The 24,066-nt window shown below is 39.8% G+C and overlaps 2 protein-coding genes across 2 annotated transcripts in view; both read right to left on the bottom strand.

Moving 5' to 3' along the window:
* htatip2 (HIV-1 Tat interactive protein 2) overlaps positions 1 to 24,066 on the bottom strand; it is a 279,723-nt gene that overhangs the window by 187,192 nt on the left and 68,465 nt on the right. The window lies entirely within an intron of this gene.
* slc6a5 (solute carrier family 6 member 5) lies at positions 1,636 to 24,006 on the bottom strand. Its single transcript, XM_072379983.1, has 14 exons — positions 23,864 to 24,006; positions 23,254 to 23,385; positions 22,969 to 23,142; positions 21,549 to 21,699; positions 20,932 to 21,064; positions 20,024 to 20,158; positions 19,792 to 19,895; positions 19,188 to 19,312; positions 18,925 to 19,037; positions 14,921 to 15,052; positions 14,653 to 14,752; positions 11,068 to 11,168; positions 7,541 to 7,708; positions 1,636 to 5,747 (listed from the first exon to the last, which is right to left on the bottom strand). Exons 1-14 carry the CDS (start codon positions 23,931 to 23,933, stop codon positions 5,592 to 5,594), a joined length of 1,794 nt encoding a protein of 597 aa, XP_072236084.1. The 5' UTR covers positions 23,934 to 24,006; the 3' UTR covers positions 1,636 to 5,591.

Genomic DNA, 24,066 nt, shown 5'->3' with positions numbered 1-24,066 from the left:
AGTTATTATATTGGTGTCATTAACATTTCTATTTTCCTCATGACTTAGAATGGGTAATAAAAAAAGCACATTACTAGATTTTGCCCACGTGATGGGAACATTTTCTGCCCTCTGATGTCCACTCACTTCCTCTCTTGTCAGTTTTCAGAAGCTGATGTGATAAATCATGAAGGATTCTTTTGTCAGGTGAATGCAGAGGTGGAAATCGTGAACTGGGTCTTGCGTAATGCAGCCGAGCACCATGCAACTTTTAACTGGTTTGGTGAAATAAACAAAGAGGTTGTCCGCTGTCTCACCTGATAGGAATGATAACTGTATGAGCCTTCATACTTGCACAACGGGAACAAAATGCTCTGGAACCCATTAAACTGCCGAGCTCTTGGGCACCATGTAGTTTAACCGGTTGACATGATCCAGTGTTCAGAGGCTGTTGATCCTCGCCGCAGTCGCCCCGGGTTTAAGTTTTGGCTTGGGGCCCTTTGCTGCAAGTCTTACCCCCACTTTCTGTCTACCTACAGTTGAATAAAGGCCACAAGCCCCCCCAAAAAAAACTTAAAACCTGTGAAAATGTGCAGTGCAGTCATGACACTGTAAGACATACAGCTTAGCTTTGCAATCCATGGTTGTAAAATGTGAAAAAGCTTTTCCAATCTTTCTTCTCATAACCAGGAATGATGTGCATGGATCATACCAGTATAGTCCAGTCAAGTTGATCAGAACCAATGCAGTGCAAAAGTGGCATTTTAGTCACCAACATTTCCCCCCACATCAGGCCATCGTCTGCCTCACTCTCCAGGCTGTTCGTCTCCAGCAGCTGTGGTGTCACCTCCAGTGTCCTGAAAACCTGCGTGGAGCTAGAGCTATGAGAGATTCTACAGCACCTCCTCAACCTTAGCCTGAGTCAGGAGAGAGCTCCAGTGTCAGTCTCAGTGACTACAGACCAGTCACCCTAACATCCCACATCATGAAGGTACTGGAGAGAAAAATGAAGGCATGTCAGCTGTGGATATTGTACTTGGCCAGCAGTAGCTGCTAAAGGTGAGCGAGGCAGCACTCACCTCAGCTCTCCCCTGCCCTCAACTTTGCAGAAAATAATGTGTAGTTAAAATCATCCAAGAAAATCTAGTTATTAGTATTAACTTAAATCCATCTTGGAGCTACTTGTAGACTATGTACGTACCGTTATGATCAGCTGCATTTACTCGTAGCTTTCCTGCCTTTCCATAGAGAAAAAGTCTGATGTCATTGACGTACTCCAGTAAATAAACTTCTCCAGTCTTTCTCTTAACTGCGAAAAGGCTTCTAACTTGTGTGGATAATATACAGTTTAATATAAATGTTCACGTCAACAAACAACATGCTTGCAGGAGCATTCAAATGCTCTTTCCCTTTCTGCTCTCATTTTCTTTGATCATGATTTCACCAGGAAATAACTGACACTATGTTACATTTTCAACAGTGTTGCAGCTGAATATTAAAGCTGAGTGACGGGTGGAATCACAGAGGTTTCATTTTCTTCTCGTCAATAGCTCCACGAATACAGCCGAGAGATCTGAAAGAAGTCAGTGACAACGAAAAAAACAATAACATTTATTTATTGATTCATACGTTATACATTTCATGATATAATAGCGATATATTATTGGCAAAGATATTATAATCCAATTGCATTTCTATACATAAATACAAAATCTGAGGTAGGGCCTCAAAGTTTGATGATGTTGAAAATAAATAGATGGATTTCACATTTATGATATATATATATATATATATATATATATATTCTATTTTTTTATACGCCACACACATTTTAAAAGATATTTTTATAATATATCTACTCTCAATTTTTAAATCAAATGAATGTCATGGGCTGTTGGAGGCACATATCTATATCCATAGGCAGCAGTACCTCACATAGAACACACAGAAATATATGACATTACTCAAGTAATTAGAAATTTAACCTATGCACCCATAGGTCACACAATAAAGTGCCAAAAAGACACAACGGACATAACAATAGGAATACTGGTACCATATGAGACAGACAGCTATGCTGTGGTGATATTCTTGAAATACATATAATTTTCTACCATTAGAGAACATCTATAAGGCCAACGGTTACCTGAAGATGTTTTGTAACGTATTGGCAAACATCGAAGAACACTAAATGTTATATGAATGGCAGTATCTCGACCTCCTATACGCAGATGACTAATTCCTTTTTTTTCCTTTTGTTTTTTTCTTTATGTTTTTCACTACAACCCTAGTTAAAGTACTCTTTCTTTGGTTACTTGTACTGCCCAACGTTGACTTTGCAGGTCAATAGAATTGACAGACAGTTTTCTTTTTTTCTTGTTGTTGTGATTAATTTTTTTTTTTCCTCTTCCGAGCAACTCTGTTTCTTAACTTTATGTGGAACAAAAAGTTCTCTAAAGGAAACATGCACCGACTTATACTATTGAGAGAAAAATGATAACTTTACATGGATATTGAGTTACAGCAACACAAACTGCACATGCAAGCTCTTTACTTGACACATTTTATGAAGCGGTGGGGTTTTAATCAAACCCTAAGCTGTTTTTTCCCCCTCTCAAACCGAAAGAAGAGAATCCCTGTAGAAATATAAACACAGGGACACAAAACTCATAGCTTTTTAGCAATGGCCCTGAACTAAATCATTAAAACCATCCAGGACATAAAGGCTTTTGCCATTCAAGTCTTGTTACAATTAACAAAATGCCTTCTACATACAACATATAATTAAAAATTTCAACCTGCTCCTTCAGCAAGCCCTGCTCTGAATTGTGTAGAAGCATTTTTTGGAGCAGTTCAGTGTTTAAAGTTAGCTTTAGACGACTGTTCAAGTTTGCATTTTGTTCTCAAAGGTCCTCTCGACGACATAGAGGCGCATGGAGTTGGTACGCTCCAGGAAAAACTGCCTGTAAATCCTCTCTGCTTCTGTCTGCACTTTACTCTGAGAATAGCCATGCAAACTTCTGATGAACAACTAAGTGGAGTTTGCTTAAACTGATACAGAGACAAACACACACAAGCATACGCTAACATACATTATTATTACATTTGAGCAAATAGAGCGAAATGCACGACGTCTTGAAAGTAACACAGTGTAGCAAGCAAGCTATTTACCATCAGGATATTTGTGCTCATTGATTGATTATGTTCTGTAACTGTATCTGTGCTATTTTCATGTCAAGGTCATGAAAAACATGGCTTAGAGAAATAGAAAGGGAGAGCCTTAAGTTTTTAGTAACTGTTATTGCATCCTGCATTAAAAACACTCCTCAGTCAAATGCCAGTAGTGTTAAAAAGCACAATCAAGCCACTTTGTATGCTTGAAAAAACATTTTAAACCGTTCAAAGTGCGCAAAAGACTAACTGTTTCTGAGTGAAATCATGTTGTTATTCTTAAGTTAATGGGTCTGCAGCCCACAAAGTAAAAGTTGGAGGCCTGCCATGTGACATCTCAAGAGGCAACGCAAGTCTGACCATCTGCTGAGCTGCAGTAGTGAAAAAGCCAATCCCATGAACACACATACAGTAGCTCAGCTGTGCTGATAGTGTCTGAACAGCATGGCTTAAAAAGAAACAGGTGCTAAATTGCAGTAATGTGTCTGATTCTGATGCACCACAGTGTTAGCAAAGAGCCCAAAGATCTGCTAAAAGCCTTTTACTCTCCACATATGAAACACGCTCTGCAACAAACTGTCGATTAAATCTGCAGTTCAATGCAACACATTCAAATAGTTCCTTTTTAATCAATCTCAATGATTTTTTTTGTTCTCTTTTCGGTGCATCACAAATATAATCAAACTTGATTTAGCACTGCACACAGCTGGTCAAAACAAGCGAGGTGCACTGAGGTCCTCAAGCAGTAGTGCTTTGCCTTGAATCTTTTGCATCGCTGCTTTCGTTGTCTTCAAACATAAGGGTGGCTGCTCTACTGTCTGTTTTCTGTGCTCTGGATGCTATTGTTCCTGCAGCTACCACAGTAGTCTGACGGAGTATACCTGAGACCCTGTTTTCATGAGGACACACAGAGAAGCAAGAGGGATAAGACTGAAATGACAAAAAGGCCTCCAGAGCTCTACCACAAACAACAAGAGACAAAGTACACTTCCTGGAGAGAAGGAGGCCATTTTCTAGTCTAATCTTCGTCTGCTCACACAAAGCAGCCGCTACCGCTGTTGTGAGGGTGTGACAACACACACACGCACATACACCGTTTGAATATAGTCTTTTTTTTTCAGAAAGAGTGCACTTTGTACAAAATACTACAGCTTAGCTAGAGAAACATGGAGCAACATATACTCACATACAAACACACACACACACTCAATCTCTGTTGTGTTACTCAGTCCTCTGCTGGAGGTTTTATATATATATACATATATATATATATATATATATATATGACTATCTATGTGTATATATTTATATATTTTAAGTTGATACTCTACTGATTTGATGTGCAATGCAAAGTAATTTCCGCAGATGGCTTGACAAGCTCACGACAGAGAAATACATGTCTAAAATAGGTGCACAGATAATTATTATGAGGTCAGTTTAATTGGCCCAGTTATCACTTACTAAAGGATAGATAGACTATTCTAGTGCTTTTCTACACGAAGAAGGTGCAGCGTTACATTCTAGGATAAAACAACTTAACAAGCGGACAAGGAGAGACGGTATCGCACTCAGTTTAAGAGAGAAAAATAAAATCCAAGCCTCTAACACACTGCTGAGTCTTCAGAGGCCAAAGTGTATCAAGTGAAAGTGGTAATCAGGATGCATTCACTACTCTACTAGGACGTTGGAGGCACAAATTGCAGATCTTGTAATTTTTTTTTGACAAAGCGAGAGCAACTAAGCAATAGCTTATATGGCTGTACATATATACTGCTGGATAGGAACTAAATCTGATAACAGAGCACGCTCTTTGTTGGAGGCTGTGGATGTTCTTTGTATTGTCGGTTAAACAGATGGAACCAAACACAGATCCTCATCAAGCTTGTTGATCTCTCTTTTTTTTGTTTGTTTTTTTCCTGGCGCTCAATTTTCTTTTTTTTCTGTGTCCGCTTGCACCAACATGATTCCTTATCTCTATACACAAATATAATGGCACACACACACACAAACACACATAACTCCATAGGGAGCAGCTATGGTGAGTCTAATATTGCAAGTGCAGTCTGAGCCGTGTCATTTTATGACACAATTTTTCTCTTGGAATAAGGTTCCCTAGGAAGGGTTCTGGAGTAATCGGTGGTCATGTGTGGGAGGCGATGATGGCCCGACAACTGAGTACGAAGCAGCAGCGGAAGAACAGACTCCACTTGGGCAGCCACTCCTCCCTCAGAGAAGACAGGAAAAGGTGAGGAAGTAAAGGAATACGAGAGCCTGTTTCCACATCCATGATAAAGAGAGGAAGACAGGATTCAAACTGGATGAAGGAAGGAGCAGGGGAAAAAGAGTGAGGAGGAGGGAAGAAGAGGTGGAGAAGAAGACAGCCTGGAAGCAGGTATCCACCCCCTTCTCAATGCCTCCTGCGACGGTTGGAAGTACTGCTGCTACTGGTAGGAGCCGAGCTGGAAGTCCTTTGGGGGCAGTTTGAGACCCAGGGAGTTGGTTCCTAATGGGTCCATCATGTTTTTGTAGCGTTCTCCGCGGTGCTTCATCAGGAAAGGACCCCAGTCGGGCTGAGGGGAGCAGACCAGCTTCAGGCGCTGCAGGAGAAAGCACAGAGCAGGTTTGTTACAGGTTGAACGGATAGAAGGGTGTGAGCAGTTGAAGCAGAGTGAAGATCTGATGCAACCTTTTGTTGTTTATGAATACAATCACACTGAATAGGACTGTATTCAGCTGATTTATTATCTTTTTTAAATGGGTTGAATGCGGTGGAAAAGATTTGAATATAATTGGACTGTATTTGATTCAACTGGAACATATTGGACTGATTTGATTAGACAGAATTGGACTGAAGTGAGCTGTACAGTATTCAGTTTAATTTAATTTAATTAAACTGGATTTGACTGAATGGCAAGAACCTGAATCAAAATGGATTCTAATTTGATTTAAATGGACTGAATTTATTTATAAATGGACTGAACTGGAGGGTTGACTTAAATTGATTCTAACTGGATTAAATCGGACTGTATTCAACTGGATTGAACTGGATTATGACTGGACTACCTTGGACCAAATTGGTTTTATTTTTTTTTTAATTGGATTATAATTGAATTGGACTGAAATTGATTAAATCGTATCATTACTGGATCAAACTGAACTGTTTTCATTTAATTGAAATAGAAATAAATGTATCAAACTGGATAATAATTGGATTTGTTTGATAAAATTTGACAACAAGCGGATTAAAAATGGATTGAGAAGAACTATACTGGACTGAATTTTGGTGTATTTAACTGATTGTGAATAAACTTAGACTAAACCAGACTGTAATCAATAAGAATTGATTTTAATCCAAGTGTCCTGAGATTACTTTTGTTGTGAATTGGTATGATATAAATAGATTTAATTGAATCTAAATTAATTGGACTGTACTTGAATGCCCTGAGATAATTTTTGTTGTTTTATGATACATAAATAAGCTGAATTGAACTGAATTCCCTTCACCAATAGCTCACCTTTTAACTTTCTCCTGATTTTAACATGTTTGCAAATTACACTTACAGCACAAAATCTGACTTAGAGCGAGAAAGAGTTCTGCTAATACACGAACACACAAGGTCCAAACAGGTCCAAAATAGGCCTGCCTTGACAGGTGGGCTTTCACAAACTATTTAAAAACCAAATACTCAGCAAATCTGATAGATTTGGGGAGATTATTCCAGATGGTTGGAAGTACAACAGTAAAACTGTGATATGGATGCAGATCATTGCAGGCAAAAAAGTAGGAATAAGCTCAGAAATATTCCAGGAAAAAGGCACAATCAAATGGATCTAAAAGTGGATTCTGAATTCTACAGGAAGCCAGAGGAAGGGTGAAAGCAAATGAAAGCAGGAGCAAATAGCTTGAGATCAGATCCTTTTTGGCATTGCCAGTTATGCCATTTGTTCCTCATATTAAATACATTTTTAATAAAAAGTTATTGTGAATTGTCTTTTAGTTGTAAAACATCACCAAAAAGCGTGGGGCATCAGCGGTACCACGTAACTTTGCCTGGATGTCAGAGGAAAAAAGCTGTGCTGATTACAGAGGAAATTAAATTGTAGAGTTTGAGGATAATCTGTGATTGAGGCTGCCGTTAGAGATACAGAGGAAACGAAGATGTTCCGACAAAAAGCCGCGATCATCATCATCCATTAATCAAAGCATTTGAAAGAGTCCCACAAGACTCAAAGAAAATGTTCAAATTAATCCTCAGCCTGCAGCTCGGCCTCTCCATGCTAATGAGCGGGGGAAGAGGCTATTGATTTCTCAGACAGTTTGTGTGTGCATAGGAGACCAAAACAAAATATACGTGTCAATGTCTCGCCACCGCTTCATAACAATTATTACCTCGCTTAAGGTGCCGGGGGCCAGGTGCATCTTAATGGCGAACATGATGGGGATCCAGATTACAGAGCAGATAACCATGAGCCAGCCCATAACCATGGACCAGGCGGGGTAGGTGTAGTCCTCATATGTCATCACCTTCCACTGGTACAAACTCAGACCCAGGATACCCTGCACACAAAGGAGAATCCAGAAAATCTAAAATAAATAAACCCTCACCGTGACTTTCAAGAGTTTCTCTCGACCTGTCTTTGGTAAGTTACTTCAGTCTCTACTTAAGCGTGGCGGCAAATCTACAGGTCAGCCCCACGAGTACGAAAACGCATCAGACTTAACAAGAACAAATTATTATTTAGTGCAAATTTTCCTTCCTTCCTGTACAGGTTCCCTGTTGTTAGAGTAAACAGGCTTGTGGCACTGACAACACATTTAGTAACAAGTTGGATAATGAGACGCGTGTTCCGGAGTGAGGCTGTAACTTACAAAGCAAATATGCAAAGCAACCCAAACAGCAAGCCTGTGAATCTACAGCCCAGTTTTACAAGAAAAAGAAGAAACGACTGCAATGCTGTTACAATAAAGTGGAAAAACCTGTGAGATGATTTGTTAGGAGCAGCATTTATGTGATGTGGCGACTTCGGATAAGAACGTACATATTCTAGTAATAACCATGTGATTTTATGCTAAACAGCAGTTTTTGAATGTGTGTTAAAGGATCATTTTTAAACATCTAACCCTAAGCGTGTATTTTTCATGCCTAACTCTGACCAACAACAGCTGACAACGAAGTTGAAATGTGAAAAGTTGGTGGACAGTCTTCTGCGGTAGACAGTCTGCCTCTTTAGAAGCTTTTGTGAACGTGATCCAGTATTGCCGCATCACCTTGAGACAGTTTGTTCAAATGGAAAACACTGGTTTGTTATGACTTCAAAAGGGAAACATGAATGATTACGATTTTGCTGTCATCTTCCGTAGTGATTAGGGACTCAAACACTAGACTCAGCTCAGCAGGCAAGAGGCAAGCAAGTGATGACCTTAAACTTTATCTAAATAAATCAAAGCTCCTCATCAAAGGAAATCAAAGAAACTAAACTCGCTTTGACAAGGATCAGACACTGAGCGAGGAAAGAAGTGAGTACTTAGACAGAGGGGAGCAAATGACTAATGATGGGCAGGTGGGGTAATTACCTATAACTAGCTATTAGAATCCACTGTAAAAAAATAAGACTATAGGTCTGGTCAAACACTCAAAAAATGACCTATTCTATTTTCCTAAGCTGCTTCCCTTGACCTCATTGGTTATGGAAAGATGCTTCTTAAAGACTACCATGCTGCAATGTGAATCCGACCAGAGTTTACAGGTGTTCAACAGTCTTATTACATTGTCACAAAGATTATTACATTTGTGTCATATAGTGTCAAGTAGTGGTAAGATTGCTGCCTTTCGTCTGGGTGACCTGGGGTTCAAATCCCACTACTACCTCCAGTAGGGGTTCGCCATGAAAGTTGCAGCCGCAAGGAATTGTGGGACATTATCATCTACTTTCTTTCTTTAACAACTGTCCAGTGTATCCTGTGCTGAAGGAGACCTGAAAGCAAGCACTGAGGCTCCTTTCTTTAGCATTTAGAGCAGGGATGTCCACATCCGACCTTCGATGGCCGCTGTCCTGCAGGTTTTAGATGTTTCCCTGCTTCGATGCACCTGATTCAGATCAATGCATCATTGGCAGTCTCGTGCAGAACTTAACAATCTTAGAGATCCATTTCATCTGAATCGGGAGTGTTGAAGCAGGGAAACATCTAAAACCTGCAGGACAGCGGCCTTTGGACATCCCTAATTTGGAGAATTCAAACAGCTCTTATCATGGCCGCTCGTCCGATACTTCTGGGTCATTTCACTCAGTTAGGAAGGTTCCTAACTGGCGACCCAGCTGTCATTGGGTGAGGGTACACCCTGGACAGGTCACCAGTCCATCACAGGGCCACACAGAGAAGAACGAGACAAACAACCATTCATGCTCACACTCACTCCTAGAGACCATTTAGAATCACCAATTAATCACCAAACCTAACATGCATGTTTTTGGATGGTGGTGGAAGCCGGAGTACCAGGAGAGAACCTACGCATACACGGGGAGAACATGCAAACTCCAAATAGACAGGCCCCAGCCGGGATTCAAACCAGGAACCCTTCTGCTGTCAGGCGACGGTGCAAACCACCACACCACAGTGCTGCCTGGTTCCTAAACAAAGTAAATTATTAGACTCTAACTGAGACAACTAAAGGAACAGATTAAGGTAATTTGAAATAAATAATAGTCATAACAACAAACTAGAAAGCCTGACAGCAACACTAAAACATGACAAAAAAAATCATAAAAACACACACTGTGAGTTTTGCAGACTGTAGAATGAATTCATTTGACATTTCTTGGTCTTATCAGACAGAATATGCTACAACTTCAAAATGTGGATGCTGGGATCCGGTTAATGTTTTAAGTCAAACTCTTGTTGAAATCTTGTTATCTATGTTGAAATCTCAGGCAATTCCTGCACTTTATAAATCTACCTGATCTTGTATTTCAGGTGTGAGAAATGTTGGTAGATTTGAACGGAGTTCAACACAAACAGAGGCAGATCATTTCATAATCCTTCAGGAGGATAAATTCTTCTTCTGACTGTCAGAATCATGCACACTAAGCTATTAATGAACATTTAAGATTCTTTCTCAGAGATAATCTTTAATTAATTTGCTATTTCTGCATCTTTTATTTGCGAATCATAACTCGTAGGAATAGGAACAACTTAAATCACAAAATAATGGCACATCTATCTATTTTCCGCTGTTGCTGAATGATTTTCAGCCCTAATGAGGATTTTAGTCCAAATTATCTGCACTGAACTCAAAACAAATGGCTAAATCTGTGTTTACGCTTCCATATACTGTAAATACGAGGATGAATGCCAGTTGAAATTAGATTAAGTTCAACATATTTGGAAAAATCATACCCAGCTCACTTGGCTGAAAAAGATAGAAATGAAACAACACAAACAGAAAACAGAAGGCAGACAGAAATGGATCAAATGTGGGTTGTGAATCAAAGAGCTTCCTTTCCAGCCGGCCCAACTGCCGGCAGTTTTCATTACAATTAAAAACCTGTGCATTGGAATTTACAACTTCTGCTGTACAGCGCTGACGAATGAGAGTTTCCTGAAAATAAATGTACGAGTATGTTTGAGGCAGATAAAATGATGTCACACTAATCCCAAATGCTTAAGCAGAACCAAGTGAGAACCTGCTCTCACAGAGCTTGACTTTGGCTGTTTTAAACACAAACAACTCGAGAGTTGGAGGCACAACAAGAAACAGAAACAATTTTGGATTTTATCGTAAGAGGAGCGATTTCCCCTGTTCCCTCCCAGCTGCAAATGAATGGAGTTGAAAGGAGAAGGAAACATTTCAAGCCGCACATGTCAACGAACGCCTATGTGTGTGTCTAGGAGAATGGGATGAGCAAAAATAAACACACCGTCAGAATGGTTGGAGTCACAAAGGCCCAGCACAGCCTCCAGAATCGGTTTGGCTGGAAACCAATCATCATTTCAATGTCCTCACAAAACCTCTGCAGACCTGCAAAGAAAAGAAAAGGAGGAGAAATAAAATAAAAGAATATATGTGAGAGAAAGACAGAAAATGGAGACACAGAAGGTGACCTGACTTTAATAAGGTCCCTTGAAAAAGAGATCAGCAAAGTCCATCCATCTTTGTGAGTGTGTATGTGTGTGACAGAGAGTATCAGATCCTGTTGTCCCTCGGAAAAGGTGATGGAGCAGATGGCTTCATTCCACTGCCTTTATTGACAGATAACAGTGAGTGACATGAAGAGGTAGAGTCACACAATCATTTCAATATGTCACTTGTACTGATGCTCTGACAAACTGGAGCAGAGCCAGTTTCTTTCCTTCTTGGTAACAGCCTCCTGATACACACCTGAGCCCCGGGTTTGTGTGTGTGTGAACTGAGCATTACAACAGCGACCCCTAGTGGTCACTGTGGGAATAGCAGGTGGGAATTACTGACCAGCATGAAGGACATTTGGCACAAATCCCAAATCTCTACAAAAAAAAAAAAACTGAGCACCAATGTGATACCACATGTTGCCCCAAGAAATCCACTCTTCCAGTCCATATTTTACAGTTTGTTCCGCATACCCCTTGTTTTTATAATCATTCAAGAGTCTTAATTCAAATTACCAGCTGTCAACATGACAAAATCCTATGCAATGCTTTAACTGAAAATGAATAGCAACTCGTCAGATGCTGATCTCATTTGCACATTTCCCCTCTAAACAGGGCGTGCTTGGTCATGTGCATTTTTTTGCGGAGAAGAATAGTTACATTTCAAAATGATGGCACAATATCTTTGTGAACCACTGAAGAATCCCGCAGGGTAGTCTGCGCATGCTCAGACTGGTAAAAAGGGGGCATAACGGAGTAGAAAAGTCTGCAGCAGAGTCCTGATGCGTTTCATGATTTGACGGTGAAAAAACCCTGAGCTAAATCTTTAAATCTTCTATCAGGGTAGCTTTCAACTCAGCCTCCACCTTGGATGCTCATCCCAAATCTGTGCTTTGCTCTTGTTTTTAAGTTCCATTGAGTCACACTCTGAACTGGAAATTATTATTCATTCATTTCATCTGATCTAGGTTATTGTAAATCTTTGTAAAACTCAGTGGAACATCTGCAGGTTGTTCAGAACATTGCATCTTTAAGCAGTTTGTGATATTTATCTTGAAAAGTGCAAAACAAATAAAATTGGACTTAGTTAGCCCTCATGATGTATCCATGAGGGGGGGCACTAAGATTGAATGTTGGATAATAACATAAATTTGTTTCAGACACCAAATCCGCTTGTTTGGCTGCGGCTGTAACGACGAGGACATCAGAATTTTCTATACCACCTAAAGACAAGAATTAAGTGTTCTGTGCAAACCGTTTGTATTAAAGAATAGAAAAGACCCAAAATTAGAGTTGAAATCTTTAGTTGAACCATTTTATGTACTGCCATTGAAATACACCATTGAAGATATTTAAATCTCCCTAATGGAAAGATGTTTCTCTATTGGTGTTCAGGGACATCATCAGTAGTTAAATAGACGTTATTATTTCTGATATTTGATTAATTTAAATAGAATTCTGTGATTGCAAACAACACAAGCAAAGAAGTGAGATGTGTCGGTTCATCTCTCGATAAGTAGGCTAATCGGACAATTTAGCAAGAATATCAGAGTTCATGGGAGTAAGTATGTAAGGTTAGATCATAATGATGTGATCTTAAAAAGCTATACATCAAACCCACATGGTGTAGTAGAAATATTGACACTGTGGTGTCTGTTTAAGTGTAAAAAGGACAGACGTTGAATGCAGTTTATCTGCAGCGGTGGAGTCTGAGAATGTGGATATATTCTTATTTCTGTCACAATGATTTAATTTAGCCTGTCCAACAAAGGATAATCTTCCTCGGTTATAAATAGTGAAATGTATGAGTACTAATCACTGTATGAGATTATAGGGTTAGAGAGCTACATAATTTGGCATTTGAGTGAACAAGAACTTATCTCTGAGTACAACAGCAGATAAAAACTGTGCAAAATTCTCACACTTTGCTGGTCTTTGGGCCAGTGGTCTCTTTTATAAGCTCTCTGTAAAAACAATGAGTTGTCTGGATAGTTTGTTTCATGTTTAATTCTATCAATAGATTATTCCAAAAGCCTTATTTTGCATTTCTGTTTGAGGATAATCAGACAAGCTGCAGGTGACTCGATAAAAGCATGACCTGCTCTGCTTTCATCCTAACAAACCAGTCTATACCCTCTTCACATGGTACGAGGAGACAGTTCGTGCACTTTGGTTGGCTTATGCATCGCGCTCAATTATCCATATCCAATGCTTGACAAACATCATCCTCGTAGTAATTTGGGTTGTAAATGAATCGCATATTTACATGTATGGTTCAGGTTGGTGACGTCAAAATAACATGGATTAGTCACCATATTTTGGCTTGAATGTTCAGAAGTTGACGCAGACTCGCTGCATCTGCTGTAGCTGCCTTTTATTACTGCTGCAGAGGTACTTTCATGCACAAACGCAGAAAAAATACAACCCTTCGCCACATGATCCAACAAGTTGGCAGACTGGGTTGCAACTCCAAACGGTCGAACAATTAACTTTAAGCTATCGAGTCCTTACAAATCGAAGGTCTCACGAAAACTTATTTTCATTGTCAGTACACAGGATGCTACCAATTTCTTCTTATTTAAATTAATTAATGACCTCACATTGTTTGTACGCCACCTTTACACCAGGAACAATCCATGCGCTGCGTCTGTGACATGTTGCCTGTACACCACAACTGTGAAGAAAGGCGTTTTACTCCTGTTATGAGAACCAAAAACTGTTTTTCCAGGTCTGTTCGGCTTTGGAGCAGCTTTATTCGTTAAAGTAGATCAGAGAGAAACACCACTCATAGATACTTTGAGAGACTTTTGAGCTGTTATGATTGGGAAATGGGTGATTTTTTTAGTTCTTACAGAAATTATCATAAAAACAGATGTCAAATGAGTAACTGATCAACAAAACAACAAATCTCTCTCAGGATCATTTTGATTATAAATAAGCCTCTCATCATCTTTTTCACTTGACTGCATTCATTTATTAAACCTTTTTTCATTCCTAAAGTACACGTAACTTCCTTTAGATGAAAGTTACCAACAGCTTGATTTAAATTAAGTTATATCCACCATCTACTGAATCCAACGTTTGAAGATGAGTATTTCTACACAGTTAGAGGTCGAAGGTCATGGCTTTACCATCCACATGCTTACGGCTCATTGCAGAATGTGACTAATATTTCAACATTTACAGTGCTTATATATTGGGAAGTTTATGCATTTCTTTCATCAACCATCAACTGTACAAGTTAAACAAACTTAAATAAAAAGTTTAAGCACAATATAAGGGGTATAAGTACTGTAACATTACAGCCAACAAACTGATCTAAAGACTTTCAGGCTTGCTGACCAAATCTAAGGTCGAGTCTCAGGTCATGTACTCACCATAGAGGTAGGAAATCCCCACCAGCTCAAAGATAGCGATGATGACCAGAGAATAGGAGGCTGCGAATGTGTCCACCAACTGCAGCATGTACATCCCACTCTGCAGCAGCACATACACAAGATATTACAAAGATAAGTCGGCTCTAATCCTACAACATATAAGTTCCCTAATTGCGTTCACATGACCGTGGATCACATCGTAGGAAATTACAAGGAAAAATTCCACTTTTTAAGATGCATTTAGGCCTTTTTTGTGCTCGTGTCTTACCTCTGTGATCATGGGAAAGCCCAGGATGAAGAAGCAGGCGCAGCAGACCAGGGTGAAGAGCGGTTTGTGCTTCCTCAAGTATTTGGGGAACTCGTCCGATACAGATGTAACGATGGTCTCAATGGTGGCAAACTGGGATGGAGAAGAGAGGGAGAAATGCAAGAAAATAGGAGATAAATCGAGATGTGGGAGAAGTCTTGTTAGGCTGACAGATCCTACAGATTTTACTAAAAAGCACCGTCAATAGAATTAGTTTTCTGTACACAGACTTAACGTAAGAGGAGTTTTAAAGTCAGTTTCAGGCTCATTTAGACCCTGTATGGCTGTTTCTGCTGCTGCAGATCTAAAAATTGGAGCATTTCAGCTGAACAGCCTTTGGTCGGCAAGTTTACCTAATTGAAAAGAGAGCAGCTGCTGCTGTCAAAACTTCAATATCCAGTGTTGTGAAGCATTTTCCTTCAGCTCATCCAGTAAACACTTTTTTTTAACATAATTGAATTCCTTTCCAAAACAATTAAAGGAAGCATTTATCTAATCCTGAGGAGGAGAAGGAGGAGGAGGAAACAAAAGAAAAAGTCTGACAAATTTAGTTTACAGTGGCAGGGGGAGTCAGCTTGGTAAGAAGCAAATGTGACATGATGTTGAAATGGGCTCTGAACCCAGAGGAGAGCAGTGGATGAATATATAAAGAGCCAAATTGAGAGAGGTTGGTGTCGTCTGAGCGTATGCGTGAGGACACGGCAGAAACGCACAGGCACCGAGCTATCTGCCACTTCTCTGCCCCTCTTCCTCCTCCTGAGCTCCCAAAACTAATTTCCTGTCAGCATCCCAAGCCTATTACTGCCGAGCTGTTTCCTGCAACAAGGCCGCCTGCTCTGAGCTGCCGCCGCCGAGGCAAAGTAACATCATCATTTCGTGCTATTGTTGACTTGTGTCTTAATGCGCCACTGCGTCCTCTGCTCCTCTGCTCGGCTCAGGAGCATCACTTTAAAGAGCTGCTGCATTATGTACACTTGTTTGTCCAGGTTCATACCTGGAGGTTCTCTGGACTTTAAAAACATCCCAGAGACTTCAGTGTTTGCTCACTAAAGTTACATCAGGTGAGTCCGAGCACAATTAGCGTTATTAGAGACGTGAATAAAGCAGCATTTTGTTACTTCATCAAGCTGCAAACCCGACATTCAGATGACACAGAACAATATCCCAACCAATGTGGTGAATGCCAGCTCAATAGTCTTATTTGCTCCAGTTTTCCTCCTGCTCTGAGCTTTGCTTGCTCCTCGGTTCTGAACAGTCAGTGAAATATGGGTTTGTCAGAGCTTCGTTGCTGAATACAGCCATCACACGGCTAAAAGCAAGGCAGTTGGGATTAATAACCAAAACTATAACCTGAAACTCTCTAAAACACTAGGGATTATCGAAGGAACCTCAATTTCTTTGGAGCTTTTACCGTGAAAAATGAAAAAGTTTCATGTTACTTTCATGTTCTGTCTTAATTATATAAAAAGGTTTTTTATCATCAAGGGACTTTTAGACTTTATTCTTGCTGTTGGAGACACTTTTGTGTTTAAAAGTAGCAGGAACGCAGTCTTATGTCACTTTCTGCTATTTACTGGGTGGATCAGTGCGAAACCAGTGATTCAGCAGTCTAATCCCAAAACAGCAACTACAAGACATTAAAAATAAGTGATAAAATCTAAGTGGTGGCCAGGATGTTGCTTTATTGGAACAACCTGGAAAAGCACAAACATGTAGCATCTTGTAAATCTTTGAGGAAACAATGTTTTCTCAGAACAGTTATGAAGTTTTTTATGTTTTAGTTGTTCTAGATGGTGAAAATTTTGCTCTTCTTTAGTCCCTGCTCTCAGGAGCTGTTATGTTGGCTCCCAGTATGTAACACAACCCCCACTTCAAAACACTGAACTACCCCTTTAAACTTAATCCCAGTTTGTCACTGCCTGTAGGGGAAGGAGTTAAAACAGTTAAAACAGTGTTTTTTTGTCTTTAAGTTATGCAAAGAATAATCAGTTTAAGAAAATGTGGTGAGGAGATGTTCCTGGCCTGTTCAGTGTAAAAGGTACATATGGTTTATGTATTATGTTCGTTAGAACGGTAGTGGTGACTCAAGTCCTACTCCATTTCAGGAGCACTTAGCAGTAATTAAGTTTAACATGTTGTAACTTATGTTAAAGCAGACAAGTAGCTTAATAGAGGAAAAAAATATTAATAATCTCTTCTAAGAAGATCCATTTTGTTAAATTGTGTAAATACAGATCGTATCTTTTGTAACTTTAGTCCATCCTATAAATGGAAAGTTAACCCATCAATTTACAACAACTCTTCAGCTTTGATTAATGCAATAATTCATCAAATTTAAACCCTAAAAATGACTAGTAGAGGCTGAAGTGTTTCTTAATTCTAACTAATGAAAATCTCTTGTCTGCAGTAAAAATCAAAGCCATCGAAAGGCGATTTGTACATATAAACATGATATTAATTCAACTGTTTCGAAACTTTCGGCTCAACTTAGAGTCACTCTCTCAAATCAACACAGAGAGCTTCTGTTCAACTACCTGGAGAGACACTTCAGCTGAAATCAGACACAACAGGCAGCGTGTGTGGTAATTATGTTAATTGGGTCAAATGCTGGCAGTGTTTATGTGTCACCTGATGGTGCCGCTAACGCTGAGTGTTTACTTTGGAGCAAACATAAGTCAAGAGATATTTTTACAAACTTAATCGCATAAAAATAGAAGAGACTCGACATCATCTGCTTTGGAAGTCAGCATTATCTTTTCTTTAGAAATGCTCATTAAACAGCTGCAGTCAACCTTTAACATCGGCTGGATGAAAACCAGGGTCTGGTCTCCTTTTCAAGCTTCCCGACGTGTCTGAGTAAAATGACCCGGATGTACCCAAGTCAGTGATGAGAGCCGGTTAAATTATCTAGAAGAAAGAAGTAAATGATCATAAAGACGTGCTTTACTTCAGCACAAGATACACTGGATCATCCTTTATGAAAGCAAAGGAGACAAAGATAGTCCAACTAATTCCAGTTCCTGAGATTAAACATGAAGAAGAGGTGGTTGAGGATGAGCAATCGTTCTTTACATGACAACAATCCTGTGGTTTTTTGTGGATTAAGAGATCTGACTGATTCCTGCAGGAGACTGAACTTCTCCTCTTGTTTTTATCTTTTTTTCTTAACTTTTCTTTGGTCATCTCCATCCTTCAAATGTACTTGGTTAAGTTTTGGAAATTAAATACCTGGTTAGGGGAAAAACATGATTTGGCATCAAATATGTGATCTAGCGAACCTTCACTCTCTCCTTTGGCAGAGATATGAACACATGATTGGTAATTCTGGCTTCCAGAAGCATAAAGAAGCAGATTATCTTGGAGATTGGCCAGAAATATGTCACTGGGTTGTCCGAGGTAATACGACCTGCATGAAACAACACCAGAATTGCATGGTTAAGAAGCAATTTCAGTTCATTCTTGGAACACTTGTGGTCTCACAGCAGAGCCACGTTGAAGCCGGATATAAAGACTTTCTTTTGGTCGACTTTCTCTAATTCTTTCCTTGACCTTATGACATATTCTAATGAGGTCCAGGAAAAGGAAAAGACTATTTTGAGACCATTTGACCGTACCCTTGGATTTATGTGGGGAGAAGTCCTGTGTGAATGTGGATTGTAGTTTTGACAAGGTTTCAATGGAGTTCTGTCCCAAAAACACAATGGTCCTGTTTGATCCTGATGCCCAGACTGAAATTACACTACTGACATCATCAATATGTGTCCACTTCAGAAGTCAAAGGTGCAAAGTTTGGAAGCAGTCTAGCACAGTTGCAGAACTTCCTCACAAACCTCTTTGTGAATGTGTGATTTTGGCTTTAAGCTTGCTATCAATTTTTCATTCTATTAATCTTTTATCAGGAAGTATGTGAAGTATATGAGTGCAGACATTCAGCAGTGCACACACAGCGAAAGAGCAGCAGTTACCATGGTATCCAGTCCAAGAGTCAGCAACATGAGGAAGAAGATGATCGCCCAGAAAGGAGACAGAGGAAGTCTGGTCAGAGCCTCTGGATACACCACGAACGCTATGCCTGGACCTGATACACACAGACATAATCATATAGTATATACAAACGTGGATGTGCAGACATCGTCTCCACAGCAGGTTAAAACATGAGACTTGTAAAGTTGTTTTGCACTGAGCAGCGCTGGTTTGCTGCTACTGCCTGCCGGCTTGGTTAGCTTACCCTCATCTGCCACCTTCTCTATTGGCACCTTCAACTCGTGAGCCATGAAACCAATGACCGAGAAGATGACAAACCCTGCAAATATACTGGTGGCGCTATTTGTGCAAGTCACTATAATGGTATCCCTGCAAGGACAAAGTAGAAAAAAGAAAAGCACAGGGCTACATGAGCAACTTTCTTTTGTGCCAGAAAGAGTTCAGCAATATTAAAAAACGTGTAAGACATGCTAATATGTGCTATTATACAATACAGGACATCACTGTCCTACATTTTCAAAGATAAAAGGTCCAACAGTGCCCTCTGGTGACAGGAAGAAAAACTGCCTGTGAATACAGGCCTCTCAAAATGTGTTATTTACAGAAGATGTACACAAGGTGGTGCAAAAGTACAGTTACAGACTGCAACAAGAAGTTGAAAAATATGATCAAAACACAGTGATTTCAAACATTAAGTCAGACAAAATTAAAGAAACACTGAACTCTGGCTGCTAAAAGCCACATTTATTACTGACATTTCTATCAGACATACAGACACAGCATCATGCATCTGTGGTGACAGCTTAAATGGGTCTGACAGAAGAATAGTTTACCTTTTGAGTGTTTACCTGTAGCAGTTATTGTGAAACTTATTGTAGGAGGAGAGCGTGATGAGGCCTCCCCACGCAGCCGACAGAGAAAAGAAGATCTGAGTGGCTGCGTCTTTCCACACCTGGGGAGGAGGAGGAAGAGGAGAAGAGGATGAGCTGCAGGAAAAAAGCAAGAAAAAGCAAAAACACAGAGAACATTTTGCTGCGTGAACAAATTGTGAATGGCATTAAACGAGCAGCCATTGTGCACCTTTGCATCATTAAGTTTCTCCCATTTTGGTGTGATAAAGTAAAGGATGCCGTCACCAGCACCAGGGAGCGTCACTCCTCTGATCAGGAGGATGACCAGGACCACGTAGGGAAATGTGGCTGTGAAATAAACCACCTAAACAGAGAGAGGACAAGAGAAGGCAACACTTGAGAGTGGGTAACAAAGAAGATAACCAGCAAACAGAAAAGCTCATGAGAAAACCGCTAAAAGATGCTAAAAGAGGGCATTTGGGGTTGTATTTCAATTCTTATTACGGTGTTTCTGCATGAACTTTTTCCCAAGTAGAAAATGTTACTTTCAAGACATAATCTTTACGATGTGGAAAGGTTTCAACACATTATGTAGTTAACACAACATCACAGTGAAATCCCATGTTTTTGTGAGATGAATTCGTAACATCGGCTGAAGAAATGCTTAACTTCACATAAAGTCACTAAGAACATGTCAGGACCCAGGACTCTACTCCTAAATGTGTTGTATTTCACCTCTGAGTTCACTAGAGGGCAACACAATACAAGTTTAGTTTAAACCGTCTAACTACTGCTGTTTGTTTTCTGCCTGTTAGTCACAAAGATTCAGCTGAATCTGCCAAACTGAATTTGATGAAACTTGATGTTCGAGACGATAAGGCAGTGATCCTTTTTCTGAAAGTATATCTTAGAGCAAAGATAATGTGCAGGACGACGCATTTTGTGTTATATTTACATGTCAGATTTCAGTTCGATTTTCTAGTCAAAGCAGTCTGAATATGCAGCGAATCTTAATACTTACAAATCCGTGAATCAGATTCGTTCATTTGTTTGTGGAGAGACAGCATCTTAATTGTTCTCAGTGAGGGTACAAAACAAAGAGAGAGATCAGAGGATTAGTTTGTTGTGTTTTGTTACCTTTCCTGATGACTTGATTCCTTTGGCTAAAGAGGCGTAGACGATGATCCAGGCCAGGAAGAGGCAGCCTGCCAGAGGCCAACGGATGTCTCCTGGATATTCAATCCCTTTAGAAATGTGCAGCACGTTGTACCTGCAGGTGGGATTTAAATATTTAAAACTCAACAAGCTAAAAATCACGCTACACAGATCAAATATAAAGACGTGGATGCAGGAGCACTCATCTTTGTCAAGTCCTTAATGTGCATTAGTAAGACCTGCAAGTCATAGTTTTCCTTTTCAGAAAGTCTAAATCTATTTATTCAATGATTTCTTTATGATCAGATGGTGGAATTTCTCATTGTGTGCAAAGACACTGCTGCACATTTATGAAAAGGTCTTTCCAAAATGTTTTACTGGTATTTTATTAATGAAAACTCATTCATTGTTGAGCATTATTATTGTTATTTCCGATTATCACTCTGTATAAACTTACAGGATTCTGGGAATAAATGTACACGTGCAACTGAACTAATCGAAAATGCTCATAAAAGTTCTGTTCAAGCTTCAACTTAGTGTTCAATGGACCTTGATTTGATTTCTTATCTGATAGAAATAACTTCTTCTTATTAACTCACTTGAAGTATTCCTCACTGGGGCTAACGTAGGTCTTGTTGCCATCCACAGTCATGTTTAGCAGCTTTGACAGGTTTCCCACAGTGTTTGCGGACAGGCAGAAAGTAGAGTTCTTGATGGAAATGGTGCTTTTGTCCCGAAGGATGCACGTGTCTGTTCCAATCAGAAACCAACACATGTGAACTGAGAGAGACTGGCAGAGTGGTGCACAGCAGCACAATTTACTGGCCTCTCAGGTTTCTACACTGGAATTGGAGCAGAGGATGGATCTGATTTACAGAAAAGAGGTCTCACAGGAGGCTGCTGCAAACACAAAAGCAGCAGCGTCCGTCCTCAGAGCCGAGCAAACTGAACTGTTGGTGCATAAATATTTGGGTGCCTCATTTCAGATACTTTCATGGAAACAAGGTACAAAGCTTTGGCTTTTTAACTCTGCGTTGAATTAACGTAAGATTAAAAATGTTCATGCCTTTTAGTCCCACAAATATAGTTCCACAAAATTGCTTTGCATTAACATCTTTGGCCTTAAAATTCAAATTTCCAGTAAAATTATATCAAAAAGGTTGATAAACATCCTTCTGACATATATTTAAGAGTAAAAGATGGTCATAGCAGATTCTTTTTGAAGAGCCTGTGCAGCATATTGCAATCCAGTCCATCGCAGAACACGAATAAAATGTGGACACATTCTATTATTATATGACACTGATTGATCAGGTTCACAGTTTTGATTAAAGAAAAGAACAATCAGTGCTATTTATTAGTTTTTTTGTAACTGGTGGGAAAAGACAGTGTTGGATGAGGCTGTGGTTTGCGCTACAGCCAGCAGGGGTCAGTGTCGGGCTCACCGCAGCACTGCAGCAGCTCGGTCTGTACAGTAAATTTGTCAAGCAAGCAGTTTTTGTGCTGAATTCACAGAATAACTGAACGCAAATATGACACTAAACAAACCCAAATTCGATTTTTAATCGACACACACCGATATTAATCACCTCCACGAGCCTGTTTTTTACATTTTCTCTAAAGAAACACGCTATTTTATCTAGATTTTCATTTTTTTTAAAAACACACACACACAAAACCCATTACAGACTAATTCCGCTTTACTGCAGATTTAAAGGATGCAAACAGCTGTATCCCACGAAATAAGAATAAAAATACACAATAATGTTTGATTTGAGGGGTGATCTGTTCCACTGAGGCCCTCGTATTACTGGCCTCTATCATTAGAAATGCATGAAACAGATAAATGAGCTGCTCTTAATTTGTTTCTGAGAAACACCGCAGAGATCGCAGGTCAGGATTCATTATACTGCAGGACACCTCAGCTGAGGGAGTCATGACGCAATGCGCATTGTGGAGAGAGAGGTGCTTTTGGTTTATGTGTGTGTGCGTGTATCTGAAGGTGTGTGTGTGTCTTACCTAACAGCAGCATGTCTTTGTCCTTACATTCCAGCGTGTTCCACGCATTCCTACAGTTAGCCCATGGCAGTGAGCCCTTCAACGAAGCGAACAGGTAGTACAGTGTCCAGCACATTATAATATTATAGTATACGGCTATCAAGACAGATATTATCAACATGGCAATCCCGCAACCTAAAATAAATAAACGAGACGAAATATATAAATTACTCTTAAAGAAAGTAGAGAAGCCGTGATGACAAGATATTCGGTTTATTTTTGAGTTGACTTGTTGGGCCAGTTTACCTTGCAGCGCTGGAATGCATTTCCAAACAGAAACGGGCCCCTGGCTGGCGAACTGGCCCAGGGACACCTCCAGCAAAAAGATTGGGATCCCGGCAATGCCCAACATCGTCAAGTAGGGGATCAAAAACGCTCCTGGAAGGAAATTACACACCAGGCGACAAAGCGCAGTTCAAGAAAATCCGGAAACTAACATCACTTAAAAAAAAGAAGAAATGTACATGTAACTTCTGTATCTGCCGCTAAACACCGCACATATGTGAGTCAAATAAGTAAAATGATCAAATAGAATTAAATACCTTCTATTATTTGCAAGCAAAAGTATTATTGGCATTATTTAACCAATACTTAATCATGTAAATACTTGTGGGGTTTTTTTTTATCACTGTTTAAATTTTCGTTCTCCTTTTAAATGTAACGATCACAAATCAAAAATTCTCTTTACAAGCTTTTTCGGGTGTTTTTAGGGCAGCATTCGTTGAAGGCCTTGCAGCATAAACAAACACCTCAACAGAAGCCACCACAAATTATCCAAACTGTGACCCGAATTCGATTTACTCAAATGATCTTTCGTTTTTATCGGGAAACAAACCCACTGACCCAGAACTCTTACCTCCACCATTTTGGAAGGCAAGGTAAGGGAACCTCCACACGTTCCCCAGTCCCACCGCATAGCCCACCATGGACAGAATAAAATCCAGTTTATTGGACCAGTTTCCTCTGGCCTTATTCTCATCTCCTCCCTCGTCATCTTCGTCCGCCTGAGAGGAAAGAGACGTTGAATCATACTCCAAAGTGAATTAAAACAACCCCCCC

The sequence above is a fragment of the Leuresthes tenuis genome, unplaced genomic scaffold (genome assembly GCF_036924035.1).
Source record: "Leuresthes tenuis unplaced genomic scaffold, fLeuTen1.0.hap1 SCAF_2, whole genome shotgun sequence".
NCBI lineage: Eukaryota > Metazoa > Chordata > Actinopteri > Atheriniformes > Atherinopsidae > Leuresthes > Leuresthes tenuis.
Note: the sequence above shows the minus strand (reverse complement) of the source record. Positions and strands in the feature narration are given on the sequence as shown.

Excerpts from the sequence above, each read along its gene's own strand:
- slc6a5 (XM_072379983.1), bottom strand. The coding sequence starts at position 23,933 with ATGGTGGGCTATGCGGTGGGACTGGGGAACGTGTGGAGGTTCCCTTAC. Across the intron at positions 23,386-23,863 it reads TGCCTTCCAAAATGGTGGAG|GAGCGTTTTTGATCCCCTAC; the intron begins GTAAGAGTTCTG and ends ATTTCCTTCCAG. Across the intron at positions 15,053-18,924 it reads CTCTTGGACTGGATACCATG|TTTGCCACCATTGAGACCAT; the intron begins GTAACTGCTGCT and ends TCTCCATCCCAG.